At 42.5% G+C, this 24,096-nt stretch overlaps 1 protein-coding gene across 2 annotated transcripts in view; it reads right to left on the bottom strand.

The window, feature by feature from the left end:
• Window positions 1–24,096, bottom strand: part of LOC128657019 (gastrula zinc finger protein XlCGF26.1-like) — a 68,390-nt gene that overhangs the window by 33,711 nt on the left and 10,583 nt on the right. The window contains exons 2-5 of one of the 2 annotated variants that reach the window (XM_053711244.1): window positions 21,928–22,050; window positions 3,123–3,182; window positions 2,787–2,934; window positions 2,372–2,464 (exon numbers count right to left, since the gene is read on the bottom strand). In XM_053711244.1, the coding sequence (XP_053567219.1) occupies window positions 2,372–2,464; window positions 2,787–2,934; window positions 3,123–3,182; window positions 21,928–22,005 (379 nt within the window). In that variant the 5' untranslated portion in view covers window positions 22,006–22,050. Of the gene's footprint in view, window positions 1–2,371; window positions 2,465–2,786; window positions 2,935–3,122; window positions 3,183–21,927; window positions 22,096–24,096 lie in introns of those variants that run through there. The other variant, XM_053711245.1, reaches the window with a different exon arrangement.

Genomic DNA, 24,096 nt, shown 5'->3' with positions numbered 1-24,096 from the left:
AGAAGGGAAGAGAGGGCATGTGTGTGTATCATTTACATGAAGCAGAGGGTGAGAGAGAAGGGAAGAGAGGGCATGTGTGTGTACCATTTACATGTAGCAGAGGGTGAGAGAGAAGGGAAGAGAGAGGGCATGTGTGTGTACCATTTACATGAATCAGAGGGTGAGAGAGAAGGGAAGAGAGGGCATGTGTGTGTGTATCATTCACATGAATCAGAGGGTGAGAGAGAAGGGAAGAGAGGGCATGTGTGTGTGCCATTTACATGAAGCAGAGGGTGAGAGAGAAGGGAAGAGAGGGCATGTGTGTGTATCATTTACATGAAGCAGAGGGTGAGAGAGAAGAGAAGAGAGGGCATGTGTGTGTGTGTATCATTTACATGAAGCAGAGGGTGAGAGAGAAGGGAAGAGAGGGTGTGTGTGTGTATCATTTACATGAAGCAGAGGGTGAGAGAGAAGGGAAGAGAGGGCATGTGTGTGTATCATTTACATGAAGCAGAGGGTGAGAGAGAAGGGAAGAGAGGGCATGTGTGTGTGTATCATTTACATGAAGCAGAGGGTGAGCGAGAAGGGAAGAGAGGGCATGTGTGTGTATCATTTACCTGAAGCAGAGGGTGAGAGAGAGAAGAGAAGAGAGGGCATGAGTGTGTACCATTTACATGAAGCAGAGAGGACGAGAGAAGGGAAGAGAGGGCATGTGTGTGTATCATTTACATGAAGCAGAGGGTGAGAGAGAAGAGAAGAGAGGGCATGTGTGTGTGCATCATTTACATAAAGCAGAGGATGAGAGAGAAGGGAAGAGAGGGCATGTGTGTGTGCATCATTTACATAAAGCAGAGGATGAGAGAGAAGGGAAGAGAGGGCATGTGTGTGTATCATTTACATGAAGCAGACGGTGAGAGAGAAGGGAAGAGAGGGCATGTGTGTGTGTGTATCATTTACATGAAGCAGAGGGTGAGAGAGAAGGGAAGAGAGGGCATGTGTGTGTGTGTATCATTTACATGAAGCAGAGGGTGAGAGAGAAGGGAAGAGAGGGCATGTGTGTGTATCATTTACATGAAGCAGAGGGTGAGCGAGAAGGGAAGAGAGGGCATGTGTGTGTGTATCATTTACATGAATCAGAGGGTGAGAGAGAAGGGAAGAGAGGGCATGTGTGTGTATCATTTACATGAAGCAGAGGGTGAGAGAGAAGGGAAGAGAGGGCATGTGTGTGTATCATTTACATGAAGCAGAGGGTGAGCGAGAAGGGAAGAGAGGGCATGTGTGTGTATCATTTACATGAAGCAGAGGGTGAGCGAGAAGGGAAGAGAGGGCATGTGTGTGTATCATTTACATGAAGCAGAGGGTGAGAGAGAAGAGAAGAGAGGGCATGTGTGTGTACCATTTACATGAAGCAGAGGGTGAGAGAGAAGGGAAGAGAGGGCATGTGTGTGTATCATTTACATGAAGCAGAGGGTGAGAGAGAAGAGAGGGCATGTGTGTGTGCATCATTTACATAAAGCAGAGGATGAGAGAGAAGGGAAGAGAGGGCATGTGTGTGTGCATCATTTACATAAAGCAGAGGATGAGAGAGAAGGGAAGAGAGGGCATGTGTGTGTATCATTTACATGAAGCAGAGGGTGAGCGAGAAGGGAAGAGAGGGCATGTGTGTGTGTATCATTTACATGAATCAGAGGGTGAGAGAGAAGGGAAGAGAGGGCATGTGTGTGTATCATTTACATGAAGCAGAGGGTGAGAGAGAAGGGAAGAGAGGGCATGTGTGTGTATCATTTACATGAAGCAGAGGGTGAGCGAGAAGGGAAGAGAGGGCATGTGTGTGTATCATTTACATGAAGCAGAGGGTGAGAGAGAAGAGAAGAGAGGGCATGTGTGTGTACCATTTACATGAAGCAGAGGGTGAGAGAGAAGGGAAGAGAGCGCATGTGTGTGTACCATTTACATGAAGCAGAGGGTGAGAGTAAAGAGAATAGAGAGCATGTGTGTGCGTATCATTCACATGAAGCAGAGGGTGAGAGAGAAGAAAAGACAAGTTAGTGGTGTGAACCAAATAGATTTTATTATTAAAATCTGTCTGTACTGAGGCTCATCATTAACATAAGGGGGGAAACATTTTAGAATCTAACTGTGAAGCTTATAACATAGATCCCTCACCTGCAGAGACATCTGATGGCTGAATATTCTGTAAAAGTTCTCTATGTGATCCTGTGTCTAGGACACCGTGACCTGTTAGTTCTAATAAAGAATACAACTAGTTTTATGGTTAGTGGTTATATGGATTTAAGTGCAGTTATCTCACACAATCTGATTATACAGTAATATTACACAACACATCATTATTTTAAAACATTACTAGTAGCTTCTGCCATAGATCTGTTACCTGCAGAGACGTCTGATGGGGTCTCCACTGGCTGAATATTCTGTACTCTATGTGCTCCTGTGTATAGATTTTCATCTCTGCGACCTGTTAATTCTAATAAAGAATAAAATCAGTTTATTTTGTTAAATGCATCTAATATATATATAAATGTATTCAATTAAGATAAAAAACAAAGCATCTGTTACTTTTTGCATATAAAATATTTACATATATAAATTAATATATAATTGATTTAACATTAATCCCGCTTTACCCTTTAAATGTGGTTTTATTATTTTTGTTGGGTATAAAACTAGTTTATAATAAGACAGCTCATTAGATCACACATGATAGATTCACTGTAGATTTGCTGTCACTCACGTCAGTAGTGTATGTGCACTTCCTGAGTGAGATATTTATTACTACACAGCGTTACCTGAGCTCTCATTTCCTGGGATCTCCATAGTCCTTAGTGCTTGGTGAGTCTCCATCATGACGTCCTTGTAAAGCTCCTTGTGTCCCTCTATATACTCCCACTCCTCCATAGAGAAATACACAGCAACATCATCACACTTTATAGGCACCTGAAACACACACAACTCATTCAGCGCTGACATAGGGACTGGTTCTGTCACACACTTTTACTGACAGAGCCAGGATAAAGTTACTGAGAACATACAGAGACACAGACAGAAGGCAGGAAATACACAGGGCCAGATGGGTCAGTAAAGGAAGTCACTGTGTATAAGTCACATTCCCCAGCAGTACTCACCTCTCCGCTCAGCTGTTGTATGCTGCTGTGGGAGGGCCTCTTCTTCACAATGGTGTATTCCTATAATATGTATAAGAAAGATCATAAGACTCCATTTGCCTGGACTAACAAGTTCTTGTTTACTTCTCTCGATCATCACAAAACATATAAATAAATAAAATATAGTGGATAATTCTGTGGGACATATATGGATAAAAGCTGCTAAAGACTGAGGATATGAGCTCAAAAATATAGACATTGCTGGAACATTTAAGAGGGTGTGATGGGGGAGGGGTGAGTTAAGCCCTTGATTGATAGGAGGCTCCTTCGGTGCTGGGGTCCCTTGGGTATTAAGGCTTTTTTGTAGTTGGGGGCCTTTAGATTCTGGAGGGAGTTTTTGCAATAGAGGTCATGTAGTAGGGCTTTGTATGTTTGGGATTTTTCTTTATTGTGAGAGAGGACTTGGGTGTTAGGATTAGTATTTTTTTTGCAGCAGCAGAGGGTTGTGCAGGGGGCCCTGGGTACTGGGGGATGATTTGTGTTGGAGGGTTGTGCAGGTCAGTAAGCTTAAAGGGAAAGTCTACTTTATTTTATTTATTTATTATTTAAAAAGATAGATAACGCCTTTACTACCCATTCCCCAGATTTGCATAACCAACAATGTTATATGTATATATTTTATAACAACTAAACCTCTATATCTCCGCCTGTTTCTAAGCCCCTGCAGGTCGCCTCACAGTGCTTTTTAAAGGGACAGTCTAGTCAAAAATAAACTTGTATGATTCAGATAGGGCATGTCATTTTAAACAATTTTCCAATTTACTTTTACACCAATTGTGCTTTGTTCTCTTGGTATTCTTAGTTGAAAGCTAAACCTAGAAGGTTCATATGCTAATTTCTAAGCCCTTGAAGGCCGCCTCTTCCCTCAGGGTATTTTGACAGTTTTTCACCACTAGAGGGTGTTAGTTCATGTGTGTCATATAGATAACACTGTGCTCATGCACGTGGAGTTCCTATCAGCCAGCACTGATTGGCTAAAATGCATGTCTGTCAAAAGAACTGAAATAAGGGGGCAGTTTGCAGAGGCTTAGATACAAGGTAATCAGAGGTAAAATGTGTATTTACTGTGTTGGTTATGCAAAACTAGGGAATGGGTTATAAAGGGATTATCTATCTATCTTTTTTTTTTTTTTTAAATATTTTTATTGAGAACCAAAATTACATACAGTCAATCAACAAGAGGAAAAATTATTTTCCACAAAGACATCAAAGTAATTACATAGGTTTGACATATGGCGTCCAGGTATAGTACTGAGTGATAAACATCCAAGTATACAATAAACAATATGTATATGTCTAGATATTCGTTAAGAAGCTTCCTCAGGTTTAATAGGGATCTCAAATAATGGAACATAAATCTAGCATTTGTAGTAAAAGGTTGTAAGTGACAAATATAACCACATATCTCAGGTGTCAAGATGGTCTCTAGTTCATCTTGATTATTCAAGGGTGCTGTGTAGAAGGGGAAGGCCAAAGGGAAGAGGGCAGAGGAGTCATCTCATGGGAGGTGGCGGGGAGGTCCAGGGAAGAAGGAAGGGTAGGGGAAGAAGGAACAGAGAAGAAAGAGTAATAGTAGCGATGGAGTTGTAGGGAGTAGGGGGGGGAGGGGAAAAAAAAAAAAAAGATTAATTATAACAACTTGTGCACAATGTCCCCGGACCCAATTGTCTGGGGAAAAGAACAATAGCATGAGGAAGTGTCCGGGTCTATTGGATCTGAATCCAGTCTTCCCATATTGCCCAATAGTCCTCCATCCGTTCCAGCGAACTATATGCAAATTTCTCCATGTTAGCCAGGTATTGTATTACCTCGCAAACGTCCGAGATTGTGGGTGGAGCGACCTGTTTCCATGCTCTGGCAATACAGAGCTTAGTGGCTGCCATCACATAGATCACCAATTGCTTGCTACATTTAGGCAGGACTTTATCAAGGATATGGAAAAGAGCCAGGCTTGGCGTCAGCTGTAAAGTCAGATTCATAGAATGTAGAAGCGTTTCAACATCTCTCCAGAGATCTCGGATTTTTGGGCACGACCACCACACATGTAAGTTAGAGCCCTCCTCTCCGCACAGTCTCCAGCACCCTGGGGATGCACTAGTAAACATTTTCGACAGTTTGGTAGGCACTCTGTACCATTGTAGCATAAGTTTCATATAGCTTTCAAAAATCGTTATGCAATGAATCGGTTTTTTTTTGTCAGTTGAATCGCATCTCTCAGATCTGTGTCTGATATATTTAAGGCTAGCTCCCTGCACCACATTTTTATTTGGCCCGGGAGACCCACCGAGTGATCTTGTAACATGGCTTTGTAATGAAATGTAAGAGGTTTTACCGTCCCCATTTCGTGCAGCCATCTCTCTTCCCACTTAGAATGGGGTCTTAGGTCTTGAGCTCCGAATTTCCAGGAATGCAGCAAGCTGAGTATCCTACATCATTCAAAGTAAAGCCATAGGGGAGAACCCCATAGTGAGTCGAGTATTTGGCGGACTGTCATAAGCCTACCGTTGGAAAACAAATGCTCCACCATATCAAGATTATGTTTTATCCAGAATTCAACATGGATATTTGGGAGTTCCCACAGGAGACCCCTCATTTGGTGGATTGGTGAGGGGTGTGGGGCAATCTCTGTGTGATGTCTGAGCTCATGCCACATTTTAATATTTTGCTGTACTACGGGGTTAGTAACCCTGTCAACTAGTTGTTTGTGTCTGTGAACCCACAGAACACTCAGAAGATCTAAGCCTTCAGGTAAGTGAAGTTCCTCAAGTCTGAACCACTTCGGTTTCTCTCTAGCAGGGCCCCAGGCCGTGATCTGCGATAGTCTGGCAGCTTCATAATAAAGAAATATGAGAAAAGACACTCAGCCTCTAGAAAACTCTCTCTGCATAATTTTGTAGCTAATCCGGGGTGTTTTTTTCATCCAGACATATTTAGAAAAGAGCCGGTGGATTTGCTGTAAGGTTCCGTGCGGGATATTCAACGGGATACATCGAAACAGATACAACACCTTAGGGAGTAGCAACATTTTCACCGTAGCTATGCGTCCCATCCAAGAGATTTCCTTAAAATCCCATCTGTGTATTAAAGACTGTAGCTCAGTAATTAGAGCATCAAAATTTAATGATAGAATGCTATCCAAGTCCGCGCTTAGATGAATACCTAGATGTTTGATAGACGTTGTGGACCAATGGAAATCATGCATTTCCTGTAGGTTCAAGAGCTGCTCGCTAGGTAGATTGATACTATATGCCTCTGTTTTCGACATGTTTATCTTGTAGTAGCTCAAGGTACTGAACTGTTCTAAGGTGGTAAAGACTGCCGGAACTGAACATACAGGTTTCGTAAGAAAAAGAGTGACATCATCTGCGTATAACGCAATTTTTTCTTGACAGGGGCCCATTGGCATTCCCTCAATAGCAGATGACATACGGATCGCCTCTGCCAATGGTTCCATGACTAGGGCAAATAGCAAGGGGGACAGTGGGCAGCCCTGCCTAGTTCCATTAGAGATGTCAAAGGATGGAGAGCAGAAACCCAACCCTCTCACCCTAGCGCTTGGACTGGAATATAAGACTCTGATCATGGTTATAGCTTCGGGTGGAAAACCGAATGTCTCCAAGACCCTCCACATGTACTCCCATCTGACCCTGTCAAACGCCTTTTCGGCATCCAACGACAGGGCCAGAAGGGGGGTGTCCTGTCTCTTTGCTTCGGAGAAGATAGATATCAAACGTCTTGTATTCTCCGGTCCCTGTCGACCGTTCACAAAGCCAACTTGGTCTGTATCGATTAATAACGGCAACAAGGGGGCCAATCTGTCCGCAAGAATTTTAGAGTACAATTTTGTATCCACATTAATCAGTGAAATAGGGCGGAAATTGCTGCAATGGGATGGGATGGGTCTTTGCCTGGTTTAGGTATCGCAACAATAGTCGCTTCAAGGTATTCCTTTAGTATCAGTCCTCCCGATCCAATCTCATAAGCGTGACATAGTACGGGTTTAAGTTGTGCCTGTAACTTTTTATAGAGTTGCCCCGGGAACCCGTCAGGGCCCGGGACTTTATAATTTTTTTAACTGCTTAATTGCCAGTCCAATTTCCATCTCAGTGTTAGGTTCAACTAGCTTATCTTTATCTTCCTCTGAGAGTGTGGGCAGGTTCAATTTCTCCAAAAAGGAGGAGATGGCCTGGGGAGGTACCGCTTTGGGTCTCTCATAGGATTCAATGTTATAAAGGCGCTCATAAAAGTCCGCAAAGGCCTTCCCTATTTCATCAGGGGCATGTATTTTTTGTCCTTTGTGATTGAGGTATGGTATCCGGGAGCTAGCCAGTCTCTGTTTCAGTTTGTTCGCTAACATCGAGCCTGCTTTATTGCTTTTGGAGTCCTTAACCATTTTAAATCTCAAAAGGGCCCGTTTAAATTTTTCCATTTCCAGGCTCTTAATTTGTGATTTTAAATTCAGAATGTCAGTTGATAAGCTAGCTGTAGGAGCCAATTTATTTTGCTGTTCTTTCGTCCTCAGATCACAGGTTAGTTTACCTAGTGGGGCGCCCCACTTTTTTTTTACTAGTTGTCTTTGCTATACAGAATCCCCTGATATAGGCCTTTAAGGCTGCCCACCTAATTTGATGTGAGGTCTGATGAGGTCTGTTGGTCTCTAGGAATTCCTCTATCTTTTCTACCAATTCAGGGACAAAGGATGCATCTTCCCATAAGAACTTTGGGAGTTTCCATGACGGTCTGATCAATGCAGACCCCTCTATGTCAATTGACATTATTACAGCATCATGGTCTGACCACGGACAGCTGCATATGCTAGAATTAGTGATACTGTTCATAGACCAGGAGTCTACAAAGAAGTAATCTAACCTCGAGTACGACCGGTGAGGGGGTGAAAAGTACGTATAGTCTCTTGATTCTGGATGGCATGCCCTCCACACATCGTACAGCGTGGACTGGTAAATGAGGTTTTGAAATTTAGGGGCCGTGGACTTAGAGTAGCTATCTAAGACTTTGTCGTTCTGAATTTTTGTTGTCTATATAGGGGTCCCAGACTGAATTAAAGTCGCCCCCTAATATCAGCGTGCCTTGTTTCAGACCATCTATAAAGTGCAACATTGTGCGCAGGAAAGTTATCTGACCCTGATTAGGGGCATACAAGTTTACAAGAGTATAGAGGTGCGACATGAGTCTGCAGATCACCAGTAGAAACCTCCCTTCCGGGTCCGTTTCCACATGTAGCTGTTGAAATGCCACCGCTGTACTGATACAGATTGATACACCTCTGCTTTTCTCGTGGTAAGTTGAGCTGAGCACCACCGGATAGTGCTTAGATTTCAGGACTGGGGTATTAGTTGAAGCCCAGTGTGTCTCCTGTAAAAAGGATACATCACACTGAAGCTTCTTTAAATATGATTGCACCATGCTTCGCTTTGCGGGCGAGTTAAGTCCCTTTGTACTAAGGGAAACAAATTTGAGACCGGGGCTCATTGCGAAGAGAAGAAAAAAAAAAAAAAAAGGGGGGAAAGGAAGGGACTGCACCAGGGGAGGGGGAGAAGGAAAGGTATAGAAAGTGGTGTATAGAGATATATAGATGTATAATAGGAAGCAGTAACGACCAAGGAAGAGAGGTCAGAGGGTTATTGCTAGTATGGTCAGGCTGCTGTTGTCTGACCCTCAATTATGAGGATATGGATAATGAGTCACTTTGTGGGTTCGAGTGAATCTGTGTTCTGTTGCTTACTTTCAGTAAGCTTTGGCATTACCCTTGGGGGGGGGGTGGAGAGATACAGTCTGACGACCGTATAGACTAGTGTCCAAAAGGAAAAGGAAGGAGGGGGGTGAGGTCCGGGCCGAGGCAAAGTCTGCAGTTGGGGGTGTGGGGGGGGGTGGGTTGTGTTGTCAAACAGGATTATTTTATATCCCCAATTTGTTACTGTAGTTATAGACAGGAAAGAAACTAAAGTCATACCTAACCACGTAATAGGACATCCTATGTCTTGAATAAACAAACCTTATTCCATATGTCTCCTTCAAGACGTACATGTGTGTGGGTTAGTATTACCGAATGAGCAATAGTTGTGGAGAAAGGTGGTATGTGGACTTGGGGTGGGATCTGTCTGTACCTGGTTAGAAGTGTACATGTCAGTGGGAAAGAGAGTGAATGTTAGATAAGCTAGTATGATGTCCTTATGATCTCAAAAACATATCTGACCACAACAACATTTTTCAAACATAAATGCGAGATAAGTTGGTATGATGTTGCTATGATCTCAAAATCATATCTGTTTATAACAATGACTTTCAAACGTAAACTGACATGCAAGGTTTTCTTTGCTGTCCGGAGCAGACCTTTCTGCTCCAGTTAAACACCTTACTTATTAGCATCCATCTATAGTTTAACTAACCTATGCTTGTAAATGCAAAAACAGGCATTTCAAGATAATAAATAGCTTATATAAATAACACAGAACAGAAAGAGGTCAACAGAACCCTTTATCGATGTGTAACAGCTTGGCATTATAATACCTAGACTAGAAAAGGCTTTCGCAGTATGTCTAAGATTTCTCAGTTTCCTGCAGGGCAGGGTTAGGTGTCTATCAAAGTGTCACCAATGCGTGATGCCCCCGTCCTTCTACTCTAGGCTAGGTAGGGCAGGACTAGGGAGTATAAAACTAAATATCTCCTCTAGATATATAAGGCAGCGAATATAACCTGGTAAATCATCTAAAGTCAATTATATGTATGTGTAGCCTAACTGATAGCGTGTCAATCTTTTCCCATAGCTAGGGCAGGGCTCACCATGTCTGTAAAGAAGAAATACTTTTAGCATGTGACTATAATTCGACTGATATCATGTTTGTTTATTCCTGACTTTTAAGTGGATCTTTTCCCCCACGCTTGTCAGGAGAGAAAAGTATCTGGTGGGTTCGAAAACAAGACCTGGTGCGTTTTGGCCTATATATTAAACCTCGCCATGCCAATTACTTAGGGCCTCTAACAGTAAACTTATGTGCTGCTAGCTTAACTGGTGTCATGTCTAGTACGTATGCCTACAGGGCTTAGTAAGCTGAGACCTTATACAGCTAAGTAGAGGTATCTAGGAGGGAGAAATAACCCAGCTTAGGTCCTGACAGATGGCAAGTACCCTAAAACATAGCAAGTCATGTCCTGTCAGGATCTTCCTAGCTGACAGCTTATTCTTCTATGACATTGTACTGTTCCTTTAAATTTCAATTATCCTTTCCATCCAGCCTATAAATCTCCCAGTATCCTTTACTTCATTGCTTGGTATTGGATTTTTTCCTGATCTAGCTACTGAACAACTCACAGTTGTTCCAACTCTACCTACTTTGAACTTTATCACATTTGACTATATGCTGTGCTAACTATATTGGTTCCCATTCGCCTGCACAATTCTTCTGGCTCCGTTGTTACCTCTGAGCTGTAGCACTTCTCCTCCGTTCCTATTCCGGATCTCTATCAACAGCAAGCCGTACTGGGATTCATCCGCAGTGACGTCACACGCCAGCTTCACGGATCACACCAGCTCCTCACTGCTTCTACGGCTCCGGATTTTCTCCCAGAGGTCAGTCCATTTGCCTTCCTGGCTACCGAAGCAAACTCTCTATTAAGGTTAGCCCTAACTGTTATTACGTATAACACTGTACCACCAACGAACTGTTTATATTTAACCAGTCTCACTCCATGTTCCGGTTTCTCACCTAAGAGGAATTGTTGCTACTAACGCCAGTTAATGATATATATTCTGCTTAACTATTGTTTCCTATTTGCATAGGAAGTTTTCCAATTGGGTTGTGATATAGTTCCCTGCTGCACTTATTACTTTCTGTGATACAAGTTGCAGGAATAGAGTTCTATCTTACCTCTATACCAATTTAAATTAAATGCTATATGTTAATGGGGTTTGCAAATCACCTGTTAGGTGATTCATTTGCTCTCCCCACACATCATAGCTACAAACTCTATATTATAAGATTCTCAGCAGCTGAGGCTCACAGTATTTATAACACTTATTTCTTTAGTGTTTTAGCTCGCCTGACAGAATACCAAGCCTGATAACAAAATGAACCCAGCTGAGATGACTACACATCTACAGACTCTAAACCAAAGAGTAGATTCCCTGACTGAAGGTTTTAATACACTTAGAGCTGAAAACACAGCATTAAAAGCTTACATTAAGGATTATATTGAGACAAAATTACATACTCCTGAACCACAAGTCAGTTTGCCAGAAACATTTTATGGTGAAAGGGCACACTACAGGGACTTCAAAAATGCTTGCTTACTCCTGTTTACACTGAAACCCCAATCTTACCCCACGGACAGGATTAGAGTTTTAACAACTATATCATTCTTAAGGGGGGAACCACGTAGTTGGGCAAACAGTTTTTTTGAATCCAATTAGACCATATTAGATTCTTTGGAGAATTTCTTCTCTGCAATGGGTCAGTTATACGAAGACCCATTCAAACAACAAACTGCAGAAACTGCCCTTAGGGCACTTAAACAGAAAAAAAGAATGGTGGAAGATTATATAGCCGATTTTAAGAGGTGGGCAAAAGACTCAGAGTGGAACAATTTATCCTTAAGGAATCAGTTCCGTCTGGGTCTCTCAGACGCGGTTAAGGACGAATTGTCCCAAACTGATATGCCCCCCACTTTAGAGGGTTTGATCAATTTAAGCATCACAATAGATAGACGCTTACGAGAGACACAACACGAAAGATCATATCCTGATTCTTACACAAAGAGACCCACAAGTGTAACACCCTCCATCTCCACTGCTAAGTCACACTCTGAACCAATGGATATTGGTTTCCTCAAAGCCCCTTTAACCGCACAAGAAAAGACCAGAAGAAGAGAAAATAATCTCTGTCTCTACTGTGCATCAGACGAGCATACAGTAAAAGAATGCCCAGCTCTTCAGAAAGCTAACAGGGGTAAGTCCCTATTAATATCTACTTGTTGCAATACATATGATAATAGAAGTGCCTACTGTAAACTTTCACTTCTTTTCCAGTGGGATCTCCATCGTCTCCACGTCCCCGCAATTATTGACTCAGGAGCCACTGCCTGTTATATCGATAAAGAATATACACTTATAAATAAAATCCCACTTACGCAGAAAAAGACTCCTGTTTTATTAAGAGGAATTGATGGTAACCCTATCTCATCAGGTCCAGTAGCCTGTCAAACTATTCCTCTCTTAGTTCCACAGATCATCATAGGGAATACCTTACGTTTGATGTAATCTCCTCTCCGGTATCTCCGGTTATACTTGGTCTAAATAGGTTAACTTTACATAATCCTAGTATCTCCTGGGACACTCTCTCTGTATCTTTCGACTCAAAATTCTGTTCTACTACCTGTTTCCCTATCAGTATTATGCATACTTCTACCACTGAACTAGACTTTCATTTGCCTAATGAGTATAAGGATTTTGCTGATGTGTTCTCTAAGATTGAGTCAGAAAACCTTCCACCCCACAGGAAATACGACTGCCCCATAGAGCTAGTCCCTGGAGCACAGATTCCCTATGGCCACATATTCCCTTTATCTAAACCTGAACTTACACACCTCAAAACATATCTTGAGGACAATCTAAAGAAAGGTTACATACGGCCATCCACATCACCAGCAGGTGCCGGTATGTTCTTCGTGAAAAACAAAGACGGCAGTTTACGCCCCATAGTTGATTACTGACAGCTTAATAAGGTGACAATAAAAAATCGGTACCCCTTACCGCTTATTCCGGAGTTAATAGAAAGATTGGAAGGGGCTAAATTTTTCACAAAATTAGATTTTAGGGGAGCCTACAATCTAATCCGGGTAAGAAGTGGTGATGAGTGGCTGACGGCGTTTCGTACCCGCTACGGCCTGTACGAATATACTGTGATGCCGTTTGGGCTATGTAACGCCCCAGCCACCTTTCAGCACCTAATAAACGACTTATTCAGAGATTTCCTTGACGTTTTCCTTGTCATTTATTTGGATGACATTTTGATTTACTCAAAAACTTTAACTCAGCACATATCACATGTCAGACAGGTACTCTCTAGATTAAGAAGTAACTACCTCTATGCAAAACCTGAGAAATGCATATTTAACTCAAATAAAATAACCTTCTTAGGCTACGAAATAAGCTCTACAGGTATACGTATGGAGGAAGCTAAGATCCAGGCGATTATTGAATGGCCTATCCCCAAATGTAGGAAGGAGGTTCAGAGTTTTCTCGGTTTCGCGAACTTCTATCGCAAATTCATTCAAAACTTCTCTAACATAACGAAACCCTTAACAAATCTGACTAAACAAAATGTACCTTTTCGTTGGGACCAGGTTACTCAAAAGGTTTTCGATCATCTAAAAAACAGGTTCACTACAGCACCTATTCTTAGATTTCCGAATCCTGACTTGCCTTATGTTCTTGAAGTAGATGCTTCTGACGTCGCTGTTGGAGCCGTGCTGTCTCAACGCCAAGCCTTAGATCAACCTTTACATCCAGTGGCCTTCTATTCTCACAGTTTATCCCCCCCGGAACAAAATTATCCTATTGGGGATAAAGAGCTATTGGCCATCAAGATGGCACTCAAACACTGGCGACATCTTCTGGAGGGTACCAAGATTCCGACTCTGATTTATACGGACCACCGTAACCTACAATATCTCAAATCCACAAAGACTCTCTCGGCCAGACAGGTTCGATGGAACCATTTCTTTTCTAGATTCAATTATCAGATCGTCTATCGTCCCGCAAATAAAAACCATAAGGCAGATGCACTTTCAAGGTTTCCGACTCACATCCGCTTAAAGTCCTCAGAAGAAAACATTATTCCTCCTGAAAATTTCATCTCCTTTGTTATTGATTCTGATTCTTATCTTAAAGGAGAACAACTAAATGATACAAACAAACCTCTACCTCTTTTACAGAAAAAAATAATGGCCTCTATTATTTTCAGGACAAATTGTACATTCCACCTACTCTACGTCAGATGGTTCTTCATTCTTCCCATGACTCTTTACTCGCAGGACACCCTGGTGTTAGAAAGACTCAAGAACTTATAGGAAGAACTTATTGGTGGCCAGGTATGTCACGAGATGTAAGGACCCATATACTCTCCTGTAGGAAATGTACAATTTCAAAAAGGTCAAAACATTCTCCCTATGGGTTGTTAATACCTCTTCCTACACCCAGTAGGCCTTGGCTCGACATTGCAGTTGATTTTATCGTTGACTTACCAAAATCAATGAATAACACAACCATCCTGGTTATTGTTGACTTATTCAGCAAAATGTGTCATTTTGTTCCATATCACAAACTTCCCACAGCATCTGAAACCATCCAACTTCTCATCTCTAATGTTTTCAAATACCACGGAATTCCTGATAGCATCACCAGTGACAGAGGAACTCAGTTTCTAGTAAATTGTGGTCTGAGTTCTGTAAAGCCTTTGTTATTGATAAAAGATTAAGCACCGCATATCATCCTCAGACCAATGGCCAAACAGAAAGGTCAAACCAGTGGCTGGAGCAGTTTCTCAGAACTTACTGCTCATCTCAACCTCAAAATTGGTCCATTCATCTATCATACGCTGAGTTCTGTTTTAATAACACCATCCATTCCACAACAAAAGAAACCCCCTTTTATGTGAATTATGGGTTCCATCCTAGGTTTCAAATCCTACCCAATCTCCAGACCCCTTCATTGAATGTATCGGAACTTGCAGATATGATTTCTTCCAATTTCACTACCATAAAGACTGCTATCGATGAAGCTAAAAGAACCCAGAAGTATTACTACGATAGGAAAAGGACTCCTTCACCCGTTTATTCGGTGGGCGACTTAGTATGGTTATCCACGAAAAACCTCAACCTCAACACTCCTTGTAAAAAATTCTCGCCTTTGTTCATTGGGCCTTATCCTATCTCTCATATCGTTAACCAGAATGCTGTTCGTCTTCGACTTCCAGATTCGTTCAAGGTTCATTCAACTTTTCACGTTTCTCTGATAAAACCATACAGAGCTCTCAGGGATTCTCTTCCTTCTTCATTGGCTGTTCCGATAGTAGTGGATCCGAACACTGAATACGAGGTGCATTCCATCCTGGACTCAAGACTTTCCCGTGGTACTCTCCAGTATCTGGTCCGCTGGAAGGGTTATTCTCCAGACGATGACTCTTGGGAGCCTGCCTGTAACATCTCTGCTCCCAGACTCGTTGCCCTGTTCCATCGTAGGAACCCGGATCGTCCTCGGCCCTGAGCACCGGGGTTGCTCCTTGAAGGGGGGGTCCTGTCAGGATCTTCCTAGCTGACAGCTTATTCTTCTATGACATTGTACTGTTCCTTTAAATTTCAATTATCCTTTCCATCCAGCCTATAAATCTCCCAGTATCCTTTACTTCATTGCTTGGTATTGGATTTTTTCCTGATCTAGCTACTGAACAACTCACAGTTGTTCCAACTCTACCTACTTTGAACTTTATCACATTTGACTATATGCTGTGCTAACTATATTGGTTCCCATTCGCCTGCACAATTCTTCTGGCTCCGTTGTTACCTCTGAGCTGTAGCACTTCTCCTCCGTTCCTATTCCGGATCTCTATCAACAGCAAGCCGTACTGGGATTCATCCGCGGTGACGTCACACGCCAGCTTCACGGATCACACCAGCTCCTCACTGCTTCTACGGCTCCGGATTTTGTCACAGAGGTCAGTATATTTGCCTTCCTGGCTAACGAAGCAAACTCTCTATTAAGGTTAGCCCTAACTGTTATTACGTATAACACTGTACCACCAACGAACTGTTTATATTTAACCAGTCTCACTCCATGTTCCGGTTTCTCACCTAAGAGGAATTGTTGCTACTAACGCCAGTTAATGATATATATTCTGCTTAACTATTGTTTCCTATTTGCATAGGAAGTTTTCCAATTGGGTTGTGATATAGTTCCCTGCTGCACTTATTACTTTCTTTGATACAAGTTGCAGGAATAGAGTTCTATCTTACCTCTATACCAATTTAAATTAAATGCTATATGTTAATGGGGTTTGCAAATCACCTGTTAGGTGATTCATTTGCTCTCCCCACACATCATAGCTACAAACTCTATATTATAAGATTCTCAGCAGCTGAGGCTCACAGTATTTATAACACTTATTTCTTTAGTGTTTTAGCTCGCCTGACATGTCCTATCACGCATTAAACTATAATAATCTGCTGGGTTTCACATACATCAATTCTACAGGCACACATAATATAGAATTAACATAGGCCTTCTAAACAAGGCTCACCAGTACTCGCAGCAAGCATCAGGAATGATAAAAAATAATCATAAACATTGCAAAAGAAACATATTATTCAAGCATTTTCGCTGTTTGTAACAGATCGGGATCATGATAACTGGGGCAAAAAGTCTCTCATGGTATGTCCGTGGCCCTGCAACATTTCCTTGAATGGGGCTAAATGTCTCTAGTCCTGCAATAAAACATTTCTTTCTTCTCTCGGGTTTATAACTAGGGGATAAACAAGAAATACCCCCCCACAGAACATGGCAATAAGCAACATTCATTAATGAAAAGTATACTTATCAATCTTCATCATCCGAGGGATCCTCTGCTCGATCTGATGACAGCTGTTGTGATGCTAAGTTCTGTCTTTTAGAAGGGGCAGTCCTCTGAGCAAGAGGCCTCCATTCAAATGCTGTCGGTCTCAGAATGGAAGAGGACGTGGTGCTTTGTTCCGCTTCCTTAGGAATAGGGGAGGTATTCTCCCTGCTTTGGCTGGTGCTTTTGATCCATCCTTTGAGGAGAAGTTGTCCCTTGTCTGGAGTATCAGCCATGTAGAAGCGGCCATCTTTTTGAATCAGCAGCTAAGTGGAGTATCCCCACCTGTACTTTATTCCCATCTGTCTCAATGATTTGGTAACCTCACGGAAGGTGCCTCTCTTTTGCACCGTGTACTGAGACAGATCAGGAAATATTTGTATAGACTCAAATCTTTTAGGCAATGTGGGACGCTGAAACATGGCTCTAAGGATCTGTTCTTTATAGGTGAAATAGTGAAATCTGGCAATCACATCCCTTGGTTTCTCCGCTGAGACATTTCTCCCTCTGGGGAGTCTATGCACTCTGTCCATTAGGGTCTCATTAGGGAATCCTGGAGGATGTAGTATTTCACAGAGCTCATTAAGGTACCTGCCTAGTTCAGTCGGAGCTACTTCTTCGGGAACACCTCTAAATCTCAAATTGTTCCTACGGGAACGATCCTCCATGTCGGCCATCTTAGCCTCAACAGAGTCCAACATATCAACTAGCACCTGTGAGTGGTTAGCCAAGTTCTCCTGCTCTACTGTTAGGTCCTCCTGTTTTTTTTCCAGAACGTCAATACGTTCGCTGATGACACCAATATCTCTTCTGAGATCTTCAGCAGATCCCCTGATAGCTTTGGTGAGGGATTCCTGAAGGTAGTTCATCCTCTGAGTGAGGGTGGTGACAATATCCGAAGCCACAGAGCCAGAGAGGCTATTTTCTATTCCTGAAGCCTCTGCCATGTCAGGACTACTCCCCAACAGTAGTTGTGAGGTGTTAAGTTCAGTTACAGGCTTCCCAGCGGCAGGCTTAGCTTTAAAATGATCCGCCACAGATTTCCTATATTCTGAAGGGTTAGCAGTTTTCCTCCTAGAGCCCTGTGGCATGATAGAGACAATGGGGATTCAGCAGGGGAACAGCAATGCGAAATAGTACAGTTAAGCAGAGATCCCTCAGTAAGGTATATAGGACCAATTTCTTAGTTCACAGTCCTTTAGTTTACCGCCTTATGCCTCGGCCCCAAGGACCCCCGCCCCTTAGTGCATATTGTGAGCCATGTGAACCAACAAAAGTAGGATTATGGCCATAGATTGGAGTGGTGAATCAATAAGTGATGATCTAAAAAGGGGTCTTCTTCGGCTCTGAGTGACGTCAGGGTGGGTACATAGAAGTTTACAGACTAGAACCTCTCAGTTACATAGTCCCCCCTGGGGATATGCCTCCTATTGGCCAAGTCGGTAAAAGGTCAGGGGGTATGACCCACAGGCACCTGTGGGAAAGGAAGGAGGGGACTAGCTGAGGACACTGAAAGTCAAATTCCAAAGCAGGGCAAAACTTTCAGTTTAGCAAAAATCTCCCTCTTCTGTGAGAGGATATTTGGTCTGAAAGATCTGCAGATTTATATAAAGAGTGTCCTTTAATGAAAGTGATAATATCTTGTATAATGTCAAAGCAGGTCCTATTTCACTTTTTGAAATTAAGGCATAAGTAAAATCAATCCACTTTCAGAAGCATTTGATAGCAAAAGGTTCCTTTTAGTGAAGGGGTGTTTTGGCTGGTGCAATGTATAAGCAATATATTAAATATGCATGTAATTGAATCCTTAGACTTGCAGAGAATAAAGACAATGCAGATCTCAGTCCCACTGTTGTCAGGTTGTGTGATGAGGTCTGATCTTGACTAGTATATGACACAGATTTACACTATCCTAAGCACACTTATTTCTTATGCACCGGTGAAACAGGCTTGTGGTAAACAGCAAGGCAGAAAAGGTCACATCTAGTAAATGCTTTATTGCAGAATCCTCAGCAAAACAAAAGCCAGAGTTGCATACCTGACAAAGATGGTAAATGTGGATAGTGGAGCGCTTATATTAGTGCTGGTCCCTGCAGTAATGTTGGTAATTGCAAAACAGTATGTGTGTGCCAGGCCTGGATAAGAGCTTTAGTGCAAGGTGTTTGTACTAGTGCCTTCCCACAGTCTTAGTTGTTTAGCAAGCCCTCCAGATCACACAATTCTAAATTCCCATCGGCCTCTGAGGGATAGCTGAAGTTAAGTGTCTCTTAACAATAGTTTGTTCAGACATTGCAGAGAAGTAGGGAGAAGGAGGAAAAATGGTGGATTTTGGCGCCTTTTTTATTTAACAGGTTTAAATGTCCCAGGTGTATGCTTAACTGTCTAGGAACTTTCACCCTTCCATCAGCATTAAGTGTCCCTTTTTTTTTTTAAAATTGCAAGCTTCACCCCTTACATATAATGTGAACAAAAATATGGGCTTGTAGCAGTCCAGCTTGGGGGCCCAGGAGTGAACGATTACACCGGCAGCAGAGGGAGTATCTTCTAGGTCCTGTTAGCATGCCCCCAGACCGGACCTAAATCAGAGTTCACGCTGGATTGCTTCGCCGACTCCACCGGCAAGAGTGCAGAGAAGGGGCAGCACGGTAAAGGCGTCACAGAGTCGGCTATCTGTAGATTACTGCCGCAACTCTAGTTCACCACAGGGAGGGAGTCCCGGCACCAATGTGGCTAGCTTTTATGTAGGCAGCAGGTGTCTTCACTAAAACCACTTCGGAGCAGATCCCCGACCCTCCAGAGTGACGGGTGTAAGTAGCAGGGCTATCTGGTGCTCTAAATAGGTCCCCTGCAGGAGCGGGGGGGACAAGCAGGCACCTCACGAACTCCGGCTGTCAGGCGCAGCAAAGGCTCCACATAGTCTGCGGTCCAAGATAGGCAGCTCCAGCACCACCAGGGCTAGTATGTTAGAAGTAGGAAAGTTCTTTCTAAAAATCGCTCCGGAGCGGATCCCCGACCCTCCGGAGCGAAATATTCAGGAAGCAAGACTGTGTGATGCGTCAAGAGGGCCTCCCTGCAAAGTAGCAAAAAAGCGTGCTATCGACTTGCAAACTTCGGCTCTTAAGTGGTTAAGGTTAGCTTGGAGAATGATATTAAAGTCCTAAAACACTTTTTTATGCTGTGTGTCTGCTTAATGCTATTTAAATTTAGGTCTGCGAGAAGAGATCCACACACAGACGTCTTCACAGCATGGCAGTTGGCTCCGCCCCCGGGATTATCTATCTTTTAAAACAATAAAAATTCTGATGTAGACTGTCCCTTTAACTTTTCACAGCAAGATAGTGCAAGTCCATGTGTGAAATATAGATAACATTTTGCTCACTCCTATGGAGTTATGCAGGAACCAGCACAAGTTGGTTAAAAGGCAAGTTTGTAAAAATCACTGAGGTAAGGGGCAGTCTGCAGAGGCTTAGATACAGATAATGATAAAGCAAAATGTATATTAGTATAACAGTGATGGTTATGCAAAACTGGTGAATGGGTAATAAAGAGATTATCTATCTTTTTAAACAATAACACTTTTCAAAGTAGCCTGTCCCTTTAAAAGGGACACTCAAGTCAAAATAAACTTTTATGATTCAGATAGAGCATTCCGTTTTAAGACACTTTCCAATTTACTTTCATTATCAAATTGTGCACAATATTTTTATATACACTCTCTCTGGGGAACAAGATCCTACTGAGCATGTGCACAAGTTCACAGGGTAAACGTATACTAGTCTGTGATTGGCTGGTGTCTCTCACATGATACAGGGGGCCAGCAAAATGGGAGAAAAAAGAAATTTGTCAGGAAAAAAAACTGTTTATTTGAAATTCAGACTAGGTTTTATTGCTTTGCCTTTTTATTATGCACTTGTTCATTATGCAATTCTACTGCATTGAGTGGCCCTTTAAATTAGTGTTAGTGAGATGGTCTGGTTAGGGTTTGTCAGATGGTCTGGGTGAGCTAAAGCTAGGGTATGTGAGATGGTCTGGTTGAGTAGAAGTTAGGGTATGTGAGATGGTATGGTTGAGCAGAAGTTAGGGTATGTGAGATGGTATGGTTGAGCAGAAGTTAGGGTATGTGAGATGTCTGGGTGAGATGAAGTTAGGGTTAGTGAAATGGTCTGGGTGAATTGAAGTTAGGGTTAGTGCAGGGAGATGGTCTGGTTGAGCAGAAGTTAGGGTATGTGAGATGTCTGGGTGAGATGAAGTTAGGGTTAGTGAGATGTCTGGGTGAGATGAAGTTAGGGTTAGTGAGATGGTCTGGGTGAGATGAAGTTAGGATTAGTGAGATGTCTGGGTGAGATGAAGTTAGGGTTAGTGAGATGTCTGGGTGAGATGATGTTAGGGTTAGTGAGATGTCTGGGTGAGATGATGTTAGGGTTAGTGAGATGTCTGGGTGAGATGAAGTTAGGGCTAGTGAGATGGTCTGGGTGAGATGAAGTTAGGGCTAGTGAGATGGTCTGGGTGAGATGAAGTTAGGGTTAGTGAGATGTCTTGGTGAGATGAAGTTAGGGTTAGTGAGATGTCTTGGTGAGATGAAGTTAGGGTTAGTGAGATGTCTTGGTGAGATGAAGTTAGGGCTAGTGAGATGTCTGGGTGAGATGAAGTTAGGGCTAGTAAGGTGGTCTGGGTGAGATGAAGTTAGGGTTAGTGAGATGTCTGGGTGAGATGAAGTTAGGGTTAGTGAGATGTCTAGGTGAGATGAAGTTAGGGTTAGTGAGATGAAGTTAGGGCTAGTGAGATGGTCTGGGTGAGATGAAGTTAGGGCTAGTGAGATGTCTGGGTGAGATGAAGTTAGGTCTAGTGAGATGTCTGGGTGAGATGAAGTTAGGGCTAGTGAGATGTCTGGGTGAGATGAAGTTAGGGTTAGTGAGATAGTCTGGGTTAGATGAAGTTACAGTTAGTGTGATGATCTGGGTGAGATAAAGTTAGGGTTAGTGAGATGGTCTGGGTGAGATGAAGTTAGGGTTAGTGAGATGGTCTGGGTGAGATAAAGTTAGGGTTAGTGAGATGGTCTAGGTAAACTGAAGTAAGATCCGGTGTATCACAAGCGGCACAGTAAATAGGACCAGTGTCACATGATATTCCCCAGAAGCTCTTACCTCTCCTGTCAGCAGGCAGATGATGCCCAGAGCCTGACTCAGGAACTGCTCTGCTATCTGCTTCCTGTATTTCTTCATCTTGTTCTTTGTCAATGACTGAGTCTGATGCTATAAATGTGACACCTGTGAAAAGAAAGCAAGACAGCAACGTGAGAGATGGGAAATAATCAGAGCTCTTCCTGTATTTTTATTATGGTAAAGAGCCGATTATGTGATATTAAACATGTTTATTTCACTTATACACAATCTAATACTACACGTGACCAGCTGCATATAGAGAAGATAACATATAAAGTGATAAAATGTGACAATCTTTATATAGCAGGTTTGTCAAACGTTATGGGGTGACACATTTATTTAATACTAGTATCATGAGAAGCTGACTGTATACAGGAATATGCAGAGTTATCTGATAAATCAGGAAACAAATGTAAAATACTAAGTGCCACAGCTCCCTGGTTACCAGTCATCCTGTAGTTTATGGGATTAATCCCAATCTGGTAGCTCTGTCCGGCTGCCCCTCAGTTCCTCATCTGCTATTTATGCTCAAACCGGAATCTGCCCCAAATCATCTAACCCACATATTACCTTGATCATAGGATAAAATGACAAATTATGTGAGGCTGCTAAAGTGAGGACACAACAAATACTGTGCACCAAGTAAGTATTTGCCCTACTACATGTGCTGTTAGCCTGGTCCTTATACCTACTACCCTGAACAGCTGTGCTTGTGCTTCATATAATTATATATATTGCATTACTCTAGGATGTGGTTTCCTCTTCATATTTAGTTAAATGGCTTCATGTCACCCCTAACTTTTCATTAAGATAATCATAAATGGTCATGAGGCGGAGCTTGGCCGTGCTAGAACATGGCCGCATAGAGTGTGAGCTCCGGTGCAGCCCTTCCCCACTGACCGGGATATAAGCCTTTATTCGACCTGAAAATTGAAGGTAAAATGTCCTGAGACCCCTAGGTAGTCAGGATACCTCCTTAAACTAACAAATCCTCGGAGAGACACAGACACCGCGATCCGGTTATAAGACTCACAAGAGCCCCTGGAGCGGCGCAAAAACAACATGCGGGGCCGGGTGTCTCTCTGAAGTGAAACAGCGGCAACTGTTTTCCTCTCTCCCCACACTGTGGCACCGAGTAGATATACAAGAGAAGAAAGATACCTCATGCGGTGAAGCTCCGATCGCCATCTTGGCCCACCCACAGCCCTCTAACGGCCTCAGCCACAAACGCTTCAGCAGCATGAGACTGTAAAATGGTAAGAGTTACCTAAAAGAACACTGACACAACATATGAATATACCTACTCGCAATAAATATGAGAGTACTAACTGACATTATTATATAACACATATATAACGGTTATACAAACCATCACTGGGACTTAACAGAGAGGGGAGAGAGATCCTTCAATCCTAATATATACCTCATATTCTGTCTCAGCCATATTGAACTGGAGACTTTAAAGCTCTTTAACTCTTCATAATAAGGCACCACTCAAAACAATCAAGAGAAATTAAAAAGGGGAATCTGCATTAATAAAATAAACCCCCCAGCAAGGAAGAGAATTTTGAAGTTAAATAAGACTTATATAAACCAAGGTCCTCAATAATACCATTGATTGGGCAAAGACACTAACACTACATTTTATTGAAACACCATGTCGTCCAGAAGACCAGCAAAACCTGACAAAAATGGCAAAACTACAACCCAGATAACACCTGTATCTGCCTACTTTTCTCCTTCAGAACATACTCGAACAGACACAACCTCATCAACAAAAGATACCTCACAACCTGTTTCTCCCACAGCGCCAGACCACGTAGCAAACTATTCCATTACGCAGCAACAACTCACAACACTGCAAGCTACTATAGATAAATTACCCTCCAAGTCTGACATAGCAGACCTCAAATCATTTATACAATCTGAAATCTCCACTGTCAAAAGAGAAATTGGAACTTTGGGGGCTAGACTAGATGACTTAGAAGAGTCTCAAGAAGTTATTAACACCATGTTAAACACGACAGAATCTGGTCTATCACAACAAGCTACCCTGATACATACGCTCCAGGATAAAGTGGAGGACTTAGAAAATAGGAGTAGGAGAAATAACTTAAGGATTCGCGGAATCCCAGAAGACATACCTCCAGA

The sequence above is a fragment of the Bombina bombina genome, chromosome 4 (genome assembly GCF_027579735.1).
Source record: "Bombina bombina isolate aBomBom1 chromosome 4, aBomBom1.pri, whole genome shotgun sequence".
Taxonomy (NCBI): Eukaryota; Metazoa; Chordata; class Amphibia; order Anura; family Bombinatoridae; genus Bombina; species Bombina bombina.
This window is presented reverse-complemented; position numbering and strand designations above follow the sequence as displayed.